The 22,210-nt window shown below is 36.4% G+C and overlaps 1 protein-coding gene across 2 annotated transcripts in view; it reads right to left on the bottom strand.

Annotated features, from left to right (window-relative positions):
* LOC129765110 (MOXD1 homolog 2-like) overlaps nt 1–22,210 on the bottom strand; it is a 285,645-nt gene that overhangs the window by 48,307 nt on the left and 215,128 nt on the right. For both annotated transcript variants that reach the window (XM_055764984.1, XM_055764985.1), the window contains exons 6-8: nt 3,303–3,848; nt 3,038–3,200; nt 2,780–2,915 (exon numbers count right to left, since the gene is read on the bottom strand). In XM_055764984.1, coding sequence (XP_055620959.1) covers nt 2,780–2,915; nt 3,038–3,200; nt 3,303–3,848 — 845 coding nt within the window. The remainder of the gene's footprint in view (nt 1–2,779; nt 2,916–3,037; nt 3,201–3,302; nt 3,849–22,210) is intronic.

Here is a 22,210-nt window from a genome sequence, read left to right as displayed (position 1 = left end):
TGCAGAACTTGTCAATATCTTGATCTTACTCAATGCTATCGACGTTTTTTACCCAAAAACTCATGGTTTCATTTACTCAAAATCAAAAAATAACATAGTTTTGAAAATCAAATATTATATAGAGTGAAATTTGTTCTTTCAGATTCCGTCAACAAACATTTTTTATGTTTGCCCCAGCAAGAATGACAAACAAATGAAAAGATCAGGTTCTTTAGGGAAAATTCAATAACTTTGAGTGAAGTTGAGATATTGACAAGTTCTGCATCGCAAAATGTTTATATTAGTAAGTTCTTCCAAACACAGTTTTTATGTAGAATTTGAAATACAAAAGTTAGAGCAAAAAAACAGTTTTTTTTCTACATTTTCTACATTCATCTACATACATACATCTCCTGGACCATTGTGTAGTGGCACCAAATATGTGTACTAAAGAATTCATTTCTAAATTTTAATAATGTTTTTTTTTCTCACCGGAAATAAATTCGTAGTCTTACGTTAAAAATGCAGTCGTGTCTTGGTGTCTTATTGATGATTTTATTTTTGAACAGAAACCCAAATGTTTCATTCACATACTTGACTAAAATTGGCTTTCAATAAAGAAAAAAAAAACAGTCAAACTTGAACAAAAAATCTAGGATATTTTTTAAATGACTCAATACATACATCATTTCAAGCGAACTCTTATATTTTATATGTATCTCTGGAAACCAAGAAAAATATAGCTGGCTCTAAAGTTATGAAACATACTGTATGTTCCAAAATGTTCATAGAGATCATCAGGTGATAGGGATGAGATGTGTTCATTCATTTTCGTATATACTAACATTAAAATCCGTATGGATCACGCAGGAATTGTTGTGAATTTCGTTGATTTTCCCCTCAGAATTTTCATTTCCGTAAAAATTAAACGAGCCCATAGAATCTGGCATATACTTCATACGCCTTTACACATTACAAATATTTCCTCTAACAACATAAAACCAAATTTGTCATCTTTTTTCTTCGAAATATATATTTGAAACAAATAATAAGATCCCAGAAAATAAACAAAAACATTTCGTCAAACATTTCGTCAATGTCCATATTTAAACGTTGAATTCCATTTTTTTTTGTTGCAGTAAACACTGCCCCGTTCCAGCGCAGTCAACCGGCCGCTGCTCATTTTAATTATAGTAATAAGGATTCGAAAGCAACGCAAACGAAAATCTTTCTCCCCCGCGAATCGAGCCGAGACCAAGAACCAGTCAGTGGGGATTTGTGGGTTGAAAAGAAAAACTTCTCTCCTCCCGAGCCACCCTCACTCGGGTAAATTAAGCGCAATACGCACAAAGCGCCAGCACTGAATCAACTTTCCAACGCCGGAGTTTGTTGTGTTCCATTCAGGCAAAATCATCCGCGAAGCAGCGTAAACAAGATAACAGTTTTTTTTTTGTCGTTTGCTGGTGCGGTTCTTTTCGAGTGAATATTGACTTTCTTTTTTTTGTGTTCGTATTCAGGCTCGCCATTATTTCTGCATTCGCCGCTCTATTGCTGCCGCGGTCGTTGTTGGATTGCTTTTTCACCGCCCCCAACAGCGTGGCGGTTGTGTTTTACCCAGTCATCATTTTCCGCTGTGTCATTCAGAATTGGGAGCGTGGTCTGGAGGGCGAAGAATGCGGGCGAACAGTAAGCTATCATTAAAATTTAATGAGAACTCTCCCTCAGTCTCTCACCTTTCGTTTGCGGGGGGGTTTGTGTACGGGGTGAAGGTCCCACGGGGAATAAAAATTCCAGCTGAAGATGCAATTCATTCGCGTAGTATTTTCCTTCGCGGGTAATGGCACAATGCGACGGCACTATGTAATAGTAAAACAGGTGCTGATTGTGGCCCGCAGACAACGAAGACTCTCAGGGCATCACTGGACGGGAGAGTACTCACCCCATGGCGTGGAGACCCCAGAGCAAGACATACCTAGACAAGAGCGAACAATGTTGGACGATGGGAATAATGCAAGACGATGATGGAGCCGTGTGAGAGGAACGAAAAATTGTAATTTTACCCTGCTGTAGCAATGTAACTGTCGGGTGAAGATCTGTTATGTACAAGCTTCTTAATAATTTGCCTGTCAATTCTCGGAGTCACTATCCTCCACAATAAATAGTCGCAGAAGCGATGCAGCTCGCGCACCACCTCACCCCCCCACCGGAGATGACTATTTCAAGTAAAATAGCGTCACAGGTGTGGTGAGGGAAGATGATTGCAAAAAAATCGTCCTGTAAAGGAGCAGCCTCGTCAGGGAACAATGAACAAGCAAAAGGAAGGGAAAAAAATAATTCCAGAATGCACACGCCATCTTGTGATTTTCCCCGGCATCTCTTGAGACGAGAATGGCGCTGTTTTCAAACGGATGGTCGACTGCATTGGAGGGAATAAATAATAGAAATAAAAAAAAAATCTTTATGAGAATGCGAAGAAATCACTTTAGCTATTCATTAAGCGGCACAGCTGCTTCGTGCTGCAGTTCCCGAAGAGCCCGCGTATCCGTTCTTTGTGTTCCGCGATGAAAATAACGCTGGAGAGATCTCCCACGGAATGACGCTGCTGATGAATGCTGGGCGCGCGATAAGAAATAAAACATGGTATTTCATCCCTTGGCGAGCATCATCATTCTTCGGAATGGAGATATCAATTGATGCTTCTTTTTTTTCAAAATAACTCAATTCTAACGGTATAAATATTAGAATATCATCGGCGTCGGATGGAAAGGACGAACCGTTTGATCGTAGATATGGTACTTACGAAGCCAATTCCTGGATCCCCAACGAGTGGAGCACGGTTGGTAAGCTCGGAAGTGAGTGACAGGATGTCAGCTCCTTCTGTCTTGGGTAATAAAGCGTAAGGACAAGACAGATTTCCTCTCGTGTCGTCATACCACCTGTGGGAAAACGAAAGAAAAACGTGCGGATAATAGAAAAAATATCAATGATACAAACGAGGAAACGCCGGAGATGAGTTTTGTCACCGCATGGTAAGAAACGAGCAAAAAAAAAACCATACCCAATGTGATGGATTTCCGTGAAGAGCTGTCATAGATACATTCGGCAATGAGGCTGTCGCCAGGAAGGGCTTTCACGGGTGCTGCCAGCCGCCGGTAGTCCTGATAGCTTGGATCGATATTGGTGTCATGCACAATTGGCTGGAGCTCTTCATTTCCGCGAATCTACGACGAAGAAAAATAACGGAAGAAAAGCAACGAAAGGGGTGGAAATTAAATTCCTGTGCAATTTTTTCTTCCTCTAAATGCCACTCGTGCCATTCTCACCTGTCTTAGCTTCACCTGGCGTCCGATCAGATGTGTGCGCGTCATCACAGCGAAAATGTTGATTCCCTCCGTGGGGAAGCCCCTCTCAGTGCAGGCACCGATGCAGTGCCCCTCGGAAACCACCTTTTCCTGGCCCGGTGGGATTATGTGGCGCCAGTTGGGATCCAGCCCGATCGAGAGCACACCGGCGTCGAAATTCCTCAGCGTTTGCGTGTAGTACAGCTTTAGGCCGGAATTATCAACCACCTGCTGCTCGGCGGCGGCGGCCTCAGCCTCATCCCCCGTTCCACCGTCCACATCGAGCTGCTCCTTTCCGGCCTCGTACTCGTCCGGTCCGCCCACGCCGCCTGCATCCTCGTCCTCGTCCTCATCGTCATCATCGTCACCATGTATGTTCATGTTGCGCTGCTGTTTGCTCAGATTCTTTCGATAGAACGAAGAAAAATCGTACGAATAGTCCGGATTGTTGTAGTGTGTTTCCAGCATATAGTAGGTGGCCTGGTGGGAGTCCAGCGGATATCCGGCCTCCATGGGGAAGCTGAAGCCCTGCGGATTAGAAGGTATGTGTTGGTTTGTATTAATTTAATTGTTCCGCTGTGGATCCGGGATCGCACGTTATCAGGATGTTGGCCACTAAATGGAATGGAATGGTGTTCTGTGGGAATGGGAATAGCGAAATGGGTCACTTTGGTGACGAAAAAGCACATCTGAATGAAATGATTGTACAATGATTTCACTTATTATATCTATATATCAATCTTTTCGACAAATTAATTTTCTGAAAAATTTCAAACGCATCAGAAGAACGGAGAAAGTAAGTGGACTACGTTTCGTTAAGCTCAAGATTTCACTCGGTAAGTCAATGCATGTTCTTCCTCACGCTTTAATTATTTTAGTTTTTCAAATATGCTTATATTTGCCACAAGTGAAAAATAAAATTTTACTATGCATAATACTAAACTAAAGATTACCATCTTTAATACAACTTCTTGGTACTAATTGGTACTACGCTTGCATATTTCTTTGGTGTGTGGATATCAGAATGCATATTGGCAGCACTGCCAGATTGCATTCATCTCGTTCATCCCACCATTCATAATACTCCGAATATAGCGACCGCACGAGCGAATCCCGAGCTTGAACCGACAGCTCATCTGAGCACGCAACACCGAAACTCGACCTTTTTCCAATTCTAGCCGCAACAAGGGGGAACCCTGTTTTCAAGTCTCGAGGCAATATGGTGTACCATTTTGTCTCGAACTCCGAACACATAAGCTTTGTTGGCCATTTAACAGTGTCTCATTACTCAAAATATTACTGTTTCGCGGAATTAATTTGAATTTTGGATACAATAGAATCTTTTTTTTTCACATGACTACAATAAAAATGAATTAAAAGTGCATATTCATGGTGATAAACTAAAACTGGAGTTGGTTTGCGGTCCCACTCGTTTAATTTTATGTAGGGATCCGCGATGTTTAATTAAAATGATGATTTGATAGGTGTGCTCCGTGACGCTTCGTTGTAGTTTGATTGTGCAATAGCGAAAGCTCGCCATTAATTTAGGTTTTCCCGAAAGAGAAATAAAAATAGGAGACAAAAGAAAACAAAGTGATGGTTTGGCAAAGGAGTGCGGAAAGAGTGTTTTAATATGTCAGAGAGAGAGATTGCCTCATTGAGAGTGGTGCATACATGATGAAGTGAAGTGATCGAAGGATTGGGAGGGGAAGTGGTAGAATCCAGAAGAGCGTGGGAATCTTTATATTATGCCGTCATCATTGTTCGTATTCAATTGGAAATGAGTTTGGCTTCTTCCAGCAGTTTCTCCGTCAACATGACCCAACAGTCATTCGGGCGTTTAGTTGCTTTCCCGCTCTAAGACTATCTCATTTAATTCTTCCCCGTCAAATGGACTTATTGCATATTGAAGTGACTCCCCCAAAATGAATTCGTTTCTCCCTCTCATGTATCACGTATGCATGTATCGATGTTTGAGTTCAACGTGGCTTGACATATACTACAGGTGAGCTAGATTCGATTTATCGTACACGAAAATTACTCACACATATAAAGTAGCGTGTAGTGTTGTGTTCGAAAACACTGACAAATTTGTGATTTTTTTTATGTAAATCCGTTTTTCTGTATGTTTTTTTTTCACAAAATTGAACTCGGAGACAATGTGAACTAAAATTTTGTTCAGAATTCCCCCAAACTGCACGATGTTTTGCATGCTATTTACTAATACGAAAGCGAGGACCTTTATAGCATACCGGATAACTGTCTAAGTTCGTTGGTTTGAGTTCACAGTGGGTAAACAATGAAGCCATTCAGGAATGATGTAACTACTTTTTGGCATCAAAAACCTCGATCTCACACGCTCGTCAATTAATTTCTTGTCAATTAAAGGTATGTTGACGGCGAATGTCGAAGCAGTCCTATTCGAAGCGAAACTGTTGAGAGGAGAGTCGATTTTCATTTTTCATCTTCGAAGTTTTCGGGCCCTGGTGACAACAATAATAATCTGCCTTTAGTACGATCGTTGTTCAGTACTTCTTTTTTTTTTAAATTTTTATCGTCCAACGAAATTTATTCAATGAACAAAAGCGGTCAATCTAAACGTCCAATGTAATATTTTACGCTCCGAGGTTGCAACTTTGAACTTATATCACGGAGCAACAGTTACGATTGGTTTTTCAGAGTTTTATTGACTGCTAATGGTGAAAATATGAATGGTAATGGGGAATGGTGAACAATTATCTCCTTTTGAAACAATTTGTGGAGCAATACTCCGATCTTCAGCTTTGTTTTTCTCAAGTGGACGTGAATGTTACATACAACATGGTCTGATTCACAATATTTTTCTTGCGCATCGTTCGATGCTTGATGTTTTTGTGGTGCGGCTTGCAAGACCTGCGACCATCCTCACTATCTCGCAAGACCATCAAAAAGTCAATAGACAAAGACGCTTCCGATTTCTTATTCTTGAGGACTGGCAGTTACCGTGAACCTACAAGAAGGTGATAAGTCCGTACCGCCAAACAACGATTCCGGAAGCTGTACATGGAAATGATCACGAAGTCCGATTAGACCGTTATGGAGGGTGAAACGTACGGTCAATCAGATTTCAAGTAGCTTCCGGGAAAAGATTTTGACAGGACGATGAGAAGGGGTAAAATGGAACTATCCATATCCCCTAAAAATAACTGGGTTGACAGGCCATATCTACCATATGCAGACGGTGAAAAATGAAAGACAGGAACAGCAAATTGACCTACTGCGGCGAACAAAGTCGACGTTTACAAAACTCAATGACGGGATTAAAGGGGAAAACCCAGCTGATTTGGCAAAAGTTTAAAGATTTAGAGCTTGAACGAATATTTTTTCTTTGTACAATATTGAAAACAAAAAACAGTTTAAAAATTAAGCCAAACTACACTTCTTCAACAAAAGTTCGATAGTTCCACCCTTTAGAGCATTACATCATCGATGAATACTTTCAACTTTTCCGCTCATTACTGTTCAATAAAAAAAAACCGATTCTCCACGATTTTTGGAAAATAGGTTTAGTGATTTCAACAAACGCATCACCTACTATTTTCTTTTGTATTCCAGATACCAGGTGTGCATGTTGAAATTGTCCATTTCTCATGAAGAATGAAGAATCTCAAAATAGTTTTGTTGAAAGTGATCCCCATGTTATCCTATATATTTCGAATATATGTTAGAAAATTGAAGACTTCTTTTTAATAAAACTTTAGCTTCAGCGAAAACCATTCGCCGTCCCATTTTTTGACATCATCATATTCGGCGAAGTTCTGTTCCACAAGTGCTTGTCTCATTGAAGCAAAAATGCGATAGTCAGGAGGACCAACTCTGGAGAACACGGAGGGTGCGATCATTTTCTCAGTTAAGAATTTTTATTGATTCCTTCACTCCTTTAGCGATGTGCATCGGTGCGTGGTCCTTAAAATCATGTTTTATTCTAAAAATTACTTTTTTCAAAAATTGATCGGTGATAAGTCAGAGGGGACCAAGTCGCAAAACTAAAAAAATCGAGATATTCAATTTTTTTTTCTCTTTTATAGTGACTTTCAACACTTTTGACTGGTTCCTCACTTTTTACTTTCATTTCTGGAAGAATATCGGGAGTGATAATTGAGCTCGTAACCTTTGCGTGAGAGGCATTGGTGTTACCACTACGCCAGATCGCCTCCACAATCAAAATATTGATTCCATTAGGGTAAACATTTTGTAAGCAACATTCCACATCTATCAGACATGGAAAATCACGCGTACAGCAGAAATCTTTTATCGGAATTGTTTTAAACGCTCAGAGAAAACCGCTTATCGCGCCAAACTTCAAACTCGTTCTTTTCTCGAAATCATAAAAATGTCACATGGTCCGGTCTAACTTAACATCGACCAATTGTAATTATTGTTTGTATTTGTTTTTCACAGTTTACATGGTTAAAGATAAGGGAGGGTTATTATTTTGATAGGTTTTCTCGAAGGCTGAGGTTTGTTATTTACATAACATATTCACAAATCAGAGAGGATTTTTTTTGTATGTGAGTTATGATTTTTCAAAGCTAAACGATGGCCCAAAAATAATTCTTCGCACAATAACCAGGTTATCCCGTAGTTAAAATCATATAATTTTTCTTTTGTATAAAATATTTTTCATACAAATGCATCATCGCACAGTGGGACCATTCTGAAAAAAGACGGTCAAAAATATTTTCTCGTCTTACCTTCCATTTTATAGTTTGGGTGTCTTCAGAAAAGTTGTTCAGAATGTTGATTCGGACAATTTGTCGGTTTCATTTAAACTGTTACTAAGTTACAGTAAAAATTTAAAAAAAACTAACTTTTTGTACTTACGAGATAGTTGAGTTATGTCTTCGGCAACATCAGAAATATTGTAGAACTATAAATTTCATGAAACTTTACTGAAGATATATAATATCTATCTATCAGTCCTTCAGAGATATAACTGTTTTCTGGGGAGACTATCTCAAAACTAGTTTTTTTACTTAAGTTGTGCCTGAATCAAATTATATCAACTCAACATGTTCCATAAAGTTTTAGATAACATAGAAATACATAACTTTGCTGAATACACTATTAGTATTAAATGACACCATTGCGATGTACAGTGGTTACAAAGCAAAAATATGTCAATTTTATTCAGTAAGTTTTCCAAAAATGTGCACGTTTGTGCATCTATACTCAACGCAATTCCGTTCGTCATGGTTTGAAGCATTCTGCAAACTTCTTTTCGAACTCGGGAGCTCTCTGGAATATCACTTATTCTACCAATTTTTACAGCGCAATTTACTCAATTTTACGCTGGTTCCTTCATAAATAGATAAAGTTATCTATTATTGATGTTTATTTGCATTATATTAATTTATAAATTAATTTCTAATTCTCTCTCATTGATAGACCTCAAATTTGAGTTACTTTTCATTAGTTTGTTTTTGCGGTTGGTGATAGCAATTGGTCCTTTTTCGATTTTCGTTTTCGCAAGCAAAGGGTCGGATGTCATAAGCAATTATACAAAAATATCTTGATCACTGATCACTCTGCAAGTTGAATTTCGAAGGTTTAGAATGTGTTTATACGCTTTTCTTGATATGTGCGATTTTTTTTTTTCAAATTAAACAGTACTAAGTCTCAAAATTCAGAAAAAATATCGAAATTTTATGATACAGTAAAACCTGTTTTTATGCGGTTTTTTTGTGCGAATTTTGTTTTGTGCGATTTTTTTTTGTGCGTTTTTTTTTTGTGTGGTGAATGAAAAGAAACATATTTGACGAAGTTATCGTCCATTTAATTTTTTTCGGTGGTTGCATGCATATATTCAGTGCGAAAAAAGCATATTTGCGTCTCAATTATCCACTTCTGAAATCATTTCCTTCCTTCCATCAAATGCTCTAAGTTTTTCTAAGTGTTTGCATGACATGATTTCTAACAGCAACACGTTTCGACATGCAACTAAAAGCACAGAACAGCCACGCGCAACCGAAAAGGTAAACTGTCCCGTCGCAAAGCAGGGAAACAAAAGGAAATTGAACGGTGAACTGCGTTGATTTGAGTTATTATCTTTGGGGAAACTTTTTTTATGCGGTCCCTATCTACCGCACAAAAAAAAAAGTTTTTTTCAAAATGTGTACCGAACACGATTTTTTAAAGCTACTGGTAAAGTTTTGCACGATTTTTTTTATGCGATTTTTTTAATGCGGTCCCTATCTCCCGCACAAAAAAGGTTTGCCTGTATATATATTTTTATACCGCGGATCACTTCTAAAATTCAGAAAAAAACATATCAACACATATCACACATATCAAGTAAAGGCGTAATAACTCATTCTAAACCTTCAAAATTCGAAAACGAAAATTGAAAAATGGCCAATTGCTATCACCAACTGCAAAATAACTCAAATTTGAGGTAGTGAGATAGAATCAGAAATTGATTTATAAATTAATATGATGCAAATAAACATCAATAGTAGATAAAGTATGAAGAAAAAAGAGTAAAATTGAGTGAATTGCGCTGTAAAAATTGGTATAATAAGTGATATTCCCGAGAGTTCCCGAATTCTAAAAGCAGTTTGCCGAATACTCCAAACCCTGACGAACAAAATGACGTTGAGTGTTGATGCACAAACGTTTTGCTTTGAAACCACTGTACATCTCAATGGTATCATTTAACACTAATAGTGTCTTCAGCAAAGTTATGTATGTTTATGTTATCTAAAACTTTGTGGAACATGTTGAGTTTTTATAATGTGATTTAGGCATAACTTAAGTTAAAAAATTAGTTTTGAGGTAGTCTCCCCAGTAAAACAGTTATATCTCTGAAGGACTGATAGATAGATATTATATCTTCAGTAGAGTTTCATGAAATTTATATTAATACAATGTTGCTGAAGACATAACTCAACTTTCTCGTGAGTATAGAAAGTTAGTTTTTTTTTATTTTTACTGTAACTTAGTAAGAGTTTAAATGAAACCGACAAATTGTCCGAATCAACATTCTGAACAACTTTCCTGAAGACACCCAAACTCTAAAATGTAAGGTAAGACGAGAAAAGATTTTTTACCGTCTGTGCAGCGGTGCGACAAGCAATCATCGACCGTGCGAACGAGTCATCATCATCTCACGCACTCGATCGGTGCCAATAATTAAAACAAATGATCCTTTCTTTCGCCTGCACCCAATTTATATACAGGATTGTTCTCCCTGGTTTGACCGGTCAAGCAGCATTGACCGTCACTGTATACCGTTCTGAATCATATTTCGGACAACATCATAGTTCGGACACTTTGTTCTAATATCTTGAAATACTTAATGCACTGATGGTATAACTATAACATTAATATCCCAATTGCTTCTTTAGAGTAATCCCTTTGGTTTCACCAACATTTCATATGAGAACTACATTTGAACTATAACATAATCGGCAACAATCTGACAACACTACTCATTATCGTTCGTGTTTGACGTTTACTTAGCGTAAGTACGTAGAACTTACCCGTTCATAAATATTTTAATTTCTCCCGTGTTTCATCACTTCTCATTATCGTTGGCAGTTTTCTGTGATTGTTTGGTAAGTGTTTCGCAGTTGATTATAAAATATAATCAAGTGAAATGTAATTTTCATCCAAAAAAATACGAAATAAAGTGTCCGAAATTTGAATTCAATCTGTCCGAAATTTGATTCTTATTCGCTTCATTTGAAAAGTATTTTATTCGATGATTTTTCTATGTTTTCAATCAAACAGGTACCAAAGTAGAAAGCTTAAAATCATATTGTACTAATTTATTGAAAATATCAACCAAATAATACCTGTGCATAAAGCTTAGATCTGTTTTCTGCATCATATGCCTTAAGCGTCCGAAATATGATTCAGAACGGTATATAGCGCGTAGATGGACTTTGAAATAAATAGTTTTTTGTGTACACTCGAAGTGAGCACAGTCTTTTTCTGGCCCTTGCGCCAAATACCTTTAAAACTGTTTGACGTTCCTTTTTGACGCCCACTTTGACACACTGCTATCCTTCCTTACTAACTTTGGTATTAAGATCGTCAAGTGACACCAGAAATCAACGGACGATCGATCGGACGATCGACGGAGAATGTCGCAGCTGTCGCAATGCAGTCAATGGAGACCGCTACCGTGACATCATAGACCATTTTTTGTGACTAATGTGATAATACGTATAAACACTTTTATTCCCAACAGAAAGACAACAGGATTGATTTATTGCGCCGAAATTTCCTAGCCGCAAAATTTCACATTCTGGAGATTAGAACAACTTGTATGTAGATCCAGCGATTCAACACCATTAGATTTCTAGAGTAAGATGTACGCCAGCCATCCTGAATTTATTTCAAATCTGAAAGTGAATATTGAAGCCACCACTACTGATATTGGGCCCTATTTTTGCAAAAAAGTAATTCAAAATTTCGAGAGAGAGAGAGAGAGAGAGAGAGAGAGAGAGAGAAAGGGTGTAAAAGAGCCAAGGCGAGCATTTCCAAGATTTTGTGTTTCATACGTAATCCTCTTGTTTCGGCTCCGAAATAACAATTTAACAATACAAATTTAGAAGACATATCATAACGAGTCTATTCTAATTTTTTTTTTCATAAAATAAATGCAATTCTTCTGCAGACATGTGTGTATGTCGGTTTGGAGTATAATAGAAACAAAACACTTCTGCACCTTCCAAGCATATTACACGTGTTTTTCTTCTTCCGTAACAATTGTGCCCCTGCGATGAATATGCCAATGAATTTCAACCGCCCATAATTGATGGCTACATTTGATGAAAGCACTAATTCCGTCGCGACGTCGGAGGCGTCGCCATTCTGCATGCATATCATGCATAGAACATTAGCTGATCGTATCCGTCGCCAGACTGTCGGTAAAACGACGACACGCAAAAAAAATTAACATGGCGTGAACATGAAAAAAAGCCAAAATCGACCCTTTCCATACAAGCGAATGGATTCACAACTCGTTACATGTCATTTATTCATAAGGTGATTCGAAAAATTGGAGTGTTTTGCAAATTTTTTCAACAGTGTTCATCATAAATTGCGCCTCTGTGAAGGTTACGCTAGCACTCATTTTTCCCGTTTACCAAGCGAATGATTTAAATAAACAAAAAGCTTTTTGTTCGGGCGAAAATCACAAAGAGTGAGCCCGAAATCGAGTAGAAAAATAACAGAATATCATAGTGCATATGATGTGATGAAAACGATGAAAAATAGAAATAGAAGCAATGTCGAAGAGTGTACATGAACAGAAAAGATTTGAGTTTCAATGTAAATAATTGCCAGCAGAAAGTACAGTCTGAATTTGCTTAATTTCTGCAAGTGGAATTCATATAGTTTACGAGTTTATATGATCTAGCACCAAATCTCACGATTTTATAATTTTAGAAATCCATTTCATTTCCACTGAAAACAATCTTCCACTCCGGTAAAGTAAATTTCGTCATCTTGCTCAGAGCAACATTGTGTTGTCGTAATCGGTGACATCGTTCGCTGATGACAATTTCACCGAATGAAACCGAAAAATTCAGCAGCAGAAGAAAACGAATTGAACGAAAGGATGATGAAATCGGGGTCGGATAAGGGTGGTGGTAAAAAAAAATAATTCCAGCTGTGTAGATCCCAATGCATCTGGTTTGCGTGATTTTCGACTGATGAATTTAATTTGGTAGCTGCCACTAATCGAACCGGAATTGGTTTTGATTCGAATTCATCGGTAAACTGGTGGTTGTGAATGGTATACATTCGTCCTTCATCGGCGATTATAGTGTTTGTTGGTGTTCTTTTATCAATTCATTCAAACCGCGAGTCGTTGATCTAAAATTCTCAGTATGATTCAAACAACTTCAAATACAACTTCAATTTACATGATTCAATTAATCCGAAATGGGGATGTCAGGAGACTAACAGCCAATCTGAGGTGTATTAGGCGAAACCATCTCACGCAGCAGAAGAGCACAAAGAGCCAAGATTTGCTTCCGTTTCGTTTGCCATAATGTGCGGTTGACAGTGCCGCAAATTGATTTCCATCATGCAGTTTGTATGTGTAGGAGAACTGGGGATAAAACGGACAGGCTAAGAAAGAAATTAATTGTATCTTTGGAAATTTGTATTCCTCCAAACTTAAATGCAGTTTCTCGCATTTCAATATACGAATGCACACAAATTTTCCGATTTTTTAAATGTTTCGCAAAATATTGTTTTTCAATGTTTTGTGCTGGTAGTTAAACACGTTAATAAGTTGAACTTTTTTTTGCAGGCGACAGGAATATAACCAATCCAACTCAGATTTCAAAGTTAAACCACTTAGAATAGTTAACATATAAATCGCAAAAATTACATCATATATAATCGCACACAGAATCATATTCGACTTTCAGTTTTTGTTCTCGTTGGACAAGTCTTCTATAGGGTGACTCATATATATTGATTATCATGGGTACTCGTCATCATAAATCTGAAACACGGTTAACTAATCAAACCACAACTCAGCCCCAATAATTCGTCTTACCATCAGTTCCCCTACAGGTGTGTATGTGCACCTCGTGTGCACGGATTTGAAAATTGCCGTGCTTTTAATCGGTGGGTATTATGCTTTCATCATCTCGTCCAAAGGAGAACGTGGAGAACGTGGAGAACGCTCATGCACATGCGACGTCCTCTGCAACATGCTAATGATTCGATAATAAGAGCTTTTTTCACTTCTGTAAGTCATTTGCATCGTTAGCGTGGATACGAGATTTGTTTGCGGCTGATGTGTTGTTCAGGTTGGCTTATTTTAAATTACTCAAGGGGATGGGCGTTTGTTCAGCTGTTAGGTCCTTAACTTAGTTTTTGTCCGCCAATGTTAAATGATACAGTTCTAGTAGTCAGTACTAACTATCAGGTACTAACGCTTCTGGTACTTTTTTTTATTTTATTTTTTATTATACCTCCGTTCAATCCAATCTCTTTATTTTTAACTTTCTGGAGTAGGCATCATTTTTCAACAATAAAAAACAAAAGAGCACACCAGGATTGGTAGAATGTGAACGGATAAGTCATTTGAGGAGTTAACGCAACACCAGCCAGCTCAACATACGACACTCGAGATAAACAAAATACGAGTCATCACAATATCGACCAGCGGTCGATAAACATAAACATTCCCAGACGGCCCGGATAACATCAACAACACATCAGACCACCCGGATCGTTCCCGCTAAATATGCTGAATTAAGATAAGATAAAACTATTGTAAACCATCTCAAGTGAATATAAAAGACAGGGATAACAATTGTAAAGGCATTCTGAAGTTATATTATATACTGGCGCCCGAATAGGGACCAGCGCGAGTGTAGTGAGTGATAGTAAGATTCGCCACGGAAGAGTGACGCGAACTAAAACTATCCGAAAAAATCCGAAACTCCGACCGCCATTGAGCAGCCGTGTGGAAAGGCTCAACAAGTAGCAATCAGCAAAAGGGAACCAGCCGCCACACCGGAAAGATTTTGGACACCGCCTGGTCTCGACCCGAGGAGGATACCGACCGTCAGAGGTTCCGGTTCCGAAAATCAAAGACGAGGACTTTCACCGAAAGAGGTTTCGAAAACTCGCACTTCCACTGGAAGAAGTCGGAAGTTAGAATGATTTTCATGTAAGTACACAAAAATAAAACAAGAATATCACAAAGTGACTAAAATAAAGTGAAATACAAATTTTAAAAAAAGTGATTTTATATAAACAAGTGAATCAAATAAATAAATAATTAATCCTATATATAAAACAAATAAATGTGAATTAAATATAATAATATATAATTGATTTCAGAAAAAATAAGGTAATTAACCAACTATAACAAAAAAAAAAAAAATAATACACAATTGATTTCAGAGGAAGTAAACGTAATTTATAAAATATTTTTTGAAAATTATATTTGAAATAATAAATAAATACTATATAATTTAATATAATACAATTTTTTTCAGGTTATATTTTTATTCCAAAAATATTTTAAAATTTTTTTTTGCGAAACAATCTTTTTATCAACATTTATTCCTAATATTCTATACTGAATACAATTTTTTCAGGACAAAATAAACATTTATCTTTGAACAATATTAAATAAATTTTTCTCAAACATTTATTTTTGACATTTTCTATATTTCTGAAAACTGGATAATCTATTAGAAGCATTTAATCAACTAAGGTTGAACAACATGGAACAAAACGCTGTCGACCAAATTCTCAACAGGCTTGCCGCTTTAGAAGCCGCTGCCTCCCCAAAAATTCATCCTGATTATAGTGATCCCCCATTGTATTTCACAAAACCAGATGGCTCAGGAGTTAATCCTGAATCATTTGAAAAAATTCCGGATCTCGTGAAAGATTTACCAATTTTCACCGGAGAGCCTAGCGAATTAAACAGCTGGCTCAACGATGTTCATAGTTTGGTTAAACTATACCAAACAAACGAAAGAAATTCCGTTGAACAGCAGAACAAATTTCACATGGTCTGCAAAACTATGAGACGCAAAATTAGAAGTGAAGCCAATGATGCTTTGGTAGCTTCAAATATTGGTATAAATTGGCCTTCAATTAAAAAAACTCTTATTACCTACTATGGTGAAAAGAGAGATTTAGAGACACTAGATTATCAATTAATGAGTGTCCAACAACGTGGAAAATCGAAATTTATTATGACGAAGTAAATAGACTTCTTTCACTAATTGCTAATCAAATTAATACTGATGAAAGATTTGTACACCCCGAAGCTTCACGAGCATTGATTGAAACATATAATAAAAAAGCCATAGATGCTTTCATAAGAGGATTGGACGGAGACATTTATAAATTTATCAGAAACTACGAACCAACATCATTAGCCGCAGCTTACGGCTACTGCATTTCTTTTCAAAACATTGAATGTAGGAAAATGTTAACAAGACCAAAACTTCCAGAACTCCCATCAGCACCAAGAAATTTAATTCCAATACCACCTAGAATTCCGCCAAGAATTATCCCACAACCAATCCAAAGAAAACCTTTTCCATACAGGCCACCACCACAATTTGCATATAATAATCAAAGACCACCACCATTTGGATATAACAATCAGAGATTTAATCAAGCATTCCCACAAAATTCCTTCCAAAAACCACCATTACCTCCCAGGAATCCTTTCCAACAACCACCACCAGAACCAATGGAAGTAGATCAATCTATTAGAAGCAGAATGATAAATTATGGAAACAGGCCACAGAATTCAAATCAGAACAGACCCCCCAAACGCCAACGAATGTTTAATATTTCCACAAATAACCCACAAGAATCTCAAATTAAAGAAGAACAAGAGGAACCCATAAAAGAACACATTGAAGAATCAGAAGAGAACTATTATAAACAAATACAACTAGATCCATACTTTGAAAGATACATGAAGCAATTAACTACTCAAGACGACAATGAAGAAAACGAAGAATTTGAAAACGCAGAATTTAATTTTTTAGGATGAAATCTTCGTTACCGTACTTTCTATATTATGGTAGCGAAAAAAAGCATTAAAAGTTTTAGTAGATATAGGTTCCAATAAAAATTTCATACATCCCAGATTCACAAAAATATCACACAATGTAGCAAAACCCTTTTCAGTTTCTTCAATAGGAGGGAACATAACCATCAGCAAATACTCTCAAGGAAAATTCTTTAAACCATACTCCGACAAAATAATAAAATTTTACCACATGTATGAATTAAAAACATTTGACGCAGTTGTAGGTCATGATACTCTGAAAGAACTTAAAGCAATCATCGATGTCTCTGGAGAAAAAAATATTATGCCGAACAATAATATTATTCCACTTTTACAACATAATTTTCAGCAAATCAATAAAATTCACATCAGGAACGAACATCTAAACACAGAAGAAAAACATAAACTTGCAGCAATATTAACCTCATTTCAGGATCTTTTTCAGCCACCAGACCAAAAATTACCATTTACCACCAGAGTAGAAGCAAAAATAAGAACGACTGATGACAATCCTGTATATTGTAAATCATATCCTTATCCCCAAACTTTGAAAGCTGAAGTCTCAAAACAAATTAATAAACTTCTTCATGATGGTATAATAAAGCCTTCGCGTTCTCCGTACAACGCACCTGTTTGGATAGTACCAAAAAACCTCGATGCGAGCAATGAAAAAAAATACAGATTAGTAATTGATTATCGTAAACTAAATGCAAAAACTATAAGTGATAGATATCCTATCCCGGATACATCTGCAGTTTTAGCAAACCTTGGAAATAACAAATATTTCACCACACTTGACCTTGCGTCAGGATTTCATCAAATACCTATGTCAAAATCTGACATAGAAAAAACAGCTTTTTCTATAAACAACGGTAAATACGAATTCGTTCGAATGCCGTTTGGTTTAAAAAACGCACCATCCATCTTTCAAAGAGTAATGGATGATATTCTTCAAGAACACATTGGCAAAATATGTCATGTTTACATCGATGACATAATTATTTTTGGAAAAACACTAAATGAACATTTGAATAATTTGAAAACTGTACTGAAAACATTAAGAGAAACAAATTTCAAAATTCAACCGGATAAATCGGAATTCTTGAAAAATGAAGTAGAATTTTTAGGATTTATTGTTTCAGAAAACGGCTTAAACCCAAATCCAAAAAAGGTTGAAAGCATTGAAAAATACCCAGAACCAACCAATTTGAAAGAATTAAGAGCATTTCTTGGACTATCAGGTTACTACCAACGTTTTATCAAAGATTATGCAGCAACTGCAAAACCTTTGACAAAATTTCTAAGAGGGGAAGATGGCCATCGCCAAATTCCAAAAAATCAATCAAAAGCATTTTCAATCAAATTAGACACAGAAGCACGAGCTGCTTTCCAAACTCTAAAAAATATTTTATCTTCAAACGACGTCTTAGCGTATCCCGATTTCGAAAAACCCTTTATACTCACCACAGATGCATCAGATAAAGCCTTAGGAGCTGTTCTTTCTCAGCAATTTTCCAACGGAGAAAGACCTATCACCTTCATTTCCAGAACTCTTTCGAGAACAGAAGAAAGCTATGCGACAAACGAGAAGGAGATGCTAGCAGTTGTATGGGCTTTACAAACTCTTAGAAACTTCATATACGGAGCAAAACTAAAAATCTACACTGACCATTTACCACTAACATTTACACTATCACCAAAAAACAACAACGCCAAACTAAAACGTTGGAAATCATTTTTAGAAGAGCATGATTACGAAATGCATTACAAACCTGGAAAATCCAACGTAGTAGCAGACGCGTTATCACGCATTCAAATTAACTCACTAACCCCAACCATTCATTCAGGAGAAAACGATGACACTTCATACATTCCATCTACAGAAGCACCAATCATTGTTTTTCGGAATCAATTAATTTTTCAAATCGGACAAACTTCATCGCATGAACACAACGTTCCTTTCGAAAAATTCAGTCGACACATATTTGTCGAACCAAATTTCACTTCACAATTCTTAAAAGATACACTTAAACAATATTTAAATCCAGGAGTTATAAATGGAATTTTAACAAATGAATCTACAATGGGTCAGATACAAGAAATATATACAGAACAATTCAATTCTAAAATTGTCAGAGCAAGATTCTCACAAATACAAGTAGAAGATTTGAATAATGAAGAACAACAATTAGAAGAAATTAAAAACATACACAATTTTGCTCATAGAAATGCTAAAGAAAATTCTCAACAAATCATAAAAAAATACTTCTTTCCAGGAATGCACAAATTAATACAAAGAGTTGTAAGAAATTGCGAAATATGTAAAACAGAAAAATATGAAAGAAACCCACAACAATTCATACCTGTAAAAACACCAATACCAAACTATCCTGGAGAAATTATTCACATTGACATATTTATATACAACTCCAATTTTCTCTTTATATCATCAATAGACAAATTTTCTAAATATCTGAAGATTCGACCCATCAAATCAAAATCCATTACAGATATAAAAGATGTATTATTACAGTTATTATTCGATTGGGATTTACCAGCTCAATTAGTCATTGATAACGAAAGCTCATTCGTTTCCAATGTTATGGAACAACAAATATTAAATCTAGGCGTTCAAATCTTTAAAACACCAGTAAACAGGTCAGAAACCAATGGTCAAATCGAAAGATGCCATTCAACCATTAGAGAAATTGCCAGATGCATAAAAGCTTTAAACCCCGATATGACAATACATTGTTTAATCCAACAAGCAGCCCATAGATACAATAACACAATACATTCTTTTATAAAAAACACACCCAAAAATATTTACATAGGTGAGAGTAGAGAAAATTTATCATTTAACGAAATAGCCAGAATAAGAGATAAAAACAATGACAAAATAATTAAACTTTTCAAAAACAAAGAAGACAAAATAATCCCAAAAACTTATCAACATTATGAACCAAATTCTTATGCATATGAAAAAACTAATTCTCACAATAAACGCAAAAGCAGATACAATATTGTAAAAATCAAAGAAAACCACGATACATATATCATAGATTCGAATAACAGAAAAATTCACATAATACGAAAAAATATAAACGAATAAAAACATTTCTTACAGACTCGCCCTCTGCGTATCTCAGACACTGGCAGGAATCCAAATACACGATCTAACAAACAACCCACTTGCAATTATACCTCTTGGAAAAGCTAGAACAAAAATAGGATATATACGCATTGTACATCCAATTGATTTATTCCAAATAGGCGACACAATATCTCATGTAAATAAAGAAATACAACTAGAACCATCAAACAATCCGTTGTACGAACTTATACAAATCAAAAATAATAAATTGTATGAAACATTCCTCAAACTTAAACCATTTGTAAAAAGACAAAAGAGATGGGACACATTAGGCACCATTTGGAAATGGGTAGCAGGCAATCCGGATGCAGAGGACCTACGCATCATCAACGCAACGATTAACTCCCTCATTACACAAAACAACGTGTTATCAAATTTAGATTCACTTCAAGACCAAATAGAAACACTTGAAGAAGCAATCTTGATGGCAAAACATGGCATACCAAGCAGCAAACTTTTATCCATGCGCGACTTTAACACAATCGCAACCTTTTTGGGAAATCACGATGTATATGTTACATCATTCGAAGAACTCCTATCACAATCAACAGCACAGGTGATGTTAAACACAACACATATTGCATACATTCTGAAAATTCCTCAATTTTCCAAAAATATTTATGAATATGAGTACATTGATTCTATCATAAGCAATAATAAACGAATCGCATTACAACACAATTATCTTATGCGAAATACCACATATGAATATGAATCAAGCCAACCATGTGAAGACCAAGGAAACTACTTCTTATGTGAAACTCAAACATTAACCCCAGGCAATGATTGCATAAACCGCCTCATACGCGGACAACATTCTAATTGCACCTTTGAAAAAGTATATTCAAAAGGATTAATCAAACGAATAAACGACGCCTCCATTCTCATCAATAATGCAATCGTGACAATTTCATCAAATTGCAGCAATACAAACCAACAACTTAACGGTTCATTCTTAATCCAGTTTGAAGAATGCAGCCTACAAATCAATGGAGAATTCTTCTCAAATTTTGAAACCGTCATACCTGGACGACCATATCATACTACAACAGGCTTATTAGCCACTGAAATTGACACTCTTGATGCACCACCTGCCGAATATCTCCAACATCTAACATTAAAAAAACAGAGAACAATTAGAAACAATAAGTCTTCAAAATAATTCACTTACCTGGAAGCTTAACTTATTTGGATCTTTAGGAGGAGTAACATTCATATCTATTATCGCCATTATCGGAATATTCCTATATAATTCAAGAAAACCAATCATCAAAGCCGAATTCAAGGTTCCAGATATCAACAGAGAAAATATCACCCTTGAGGAAATCCAAACTCCAGTCAACAGAAAAGATGAAACCATCATCACAAATCCAGAGTTAACAACAACAGAATTATCAGAACAACGCAAAACAGAAATACAATCATTTATCAATATGCCATCACCATTTCGAACAATCCAACTTTGAGGACAAAGATACTTAAGAGGGGAAGAGTTAACGCAACACCAGCCAGCTCAACATACGACACTCGAGATAAACAAAATACGAGTCATCACAATATCGACCAGCGGTCGATAAACATAAACATTCCCAGACGGCCCGGATAACATCAACAACACATCAGACCACCCGGATCGTTCCCGCTAAATATGCTGAATTAAGATAAGATAAAATTATTGTAAACCATCTCAAGTGAATATAAAAGACAGGGATAACAATTGTAAAGGCATTCTGAAGTTATATTTCAACCAGTAAATAAAAGACGGAGCTTCACTCCGAAAGAAAAAATATTTTTTTAAATTAAGTAAGTCCGAAGTTTCTTAACTGAGGATCTTTAAATCGATTTTTACAAGAATTGTTTCACTCTCAGAACCCTTTCGGATCTTGTCATGCTGTTCTTTGAGATCTATTTTCGTTCAGCAGGCCTTGGACTCTCCCAGCCAAAATCTTCTATATATTCAGAGTTCCTCGAGTTGCTACATAATCAAATTACTGACCCTTTGATGCATATTTCGAGTTGTTGGACGGGCGGTGGATTCCGATATCCATACTCTAATAATAAATGTACGTTTTTCCAGTCCTTAGAATACCGTCGATGGGGGTAAAAAGGATTATGGGGATGAAATTGGGCCAAAAATGGAGAAAGTTACTATTAGTAATATCTTTACAAATATTTCGA

Source organism: Toxorhynchites rutilus, chromosome 2 (genome assembly GCF_029784135.1).
Source record: "Toxorhynchites rutilus septentrionalis strain SRP chromosome 2, ASM2978413v1, whole genome shotgun sequence".
Taxonomy (NCBI): domain Eukaryota; kingdom Metazoa; phylum Arthropoda; class Insecta; order Diptera; family Culicidae; genus Toxorhynchites; species Toxorhynchites rutilus.
Note: the sequence above shows the minus strand (reverse complement) of the source record. Positions and strands in the feature narration are given on the sequence as shown.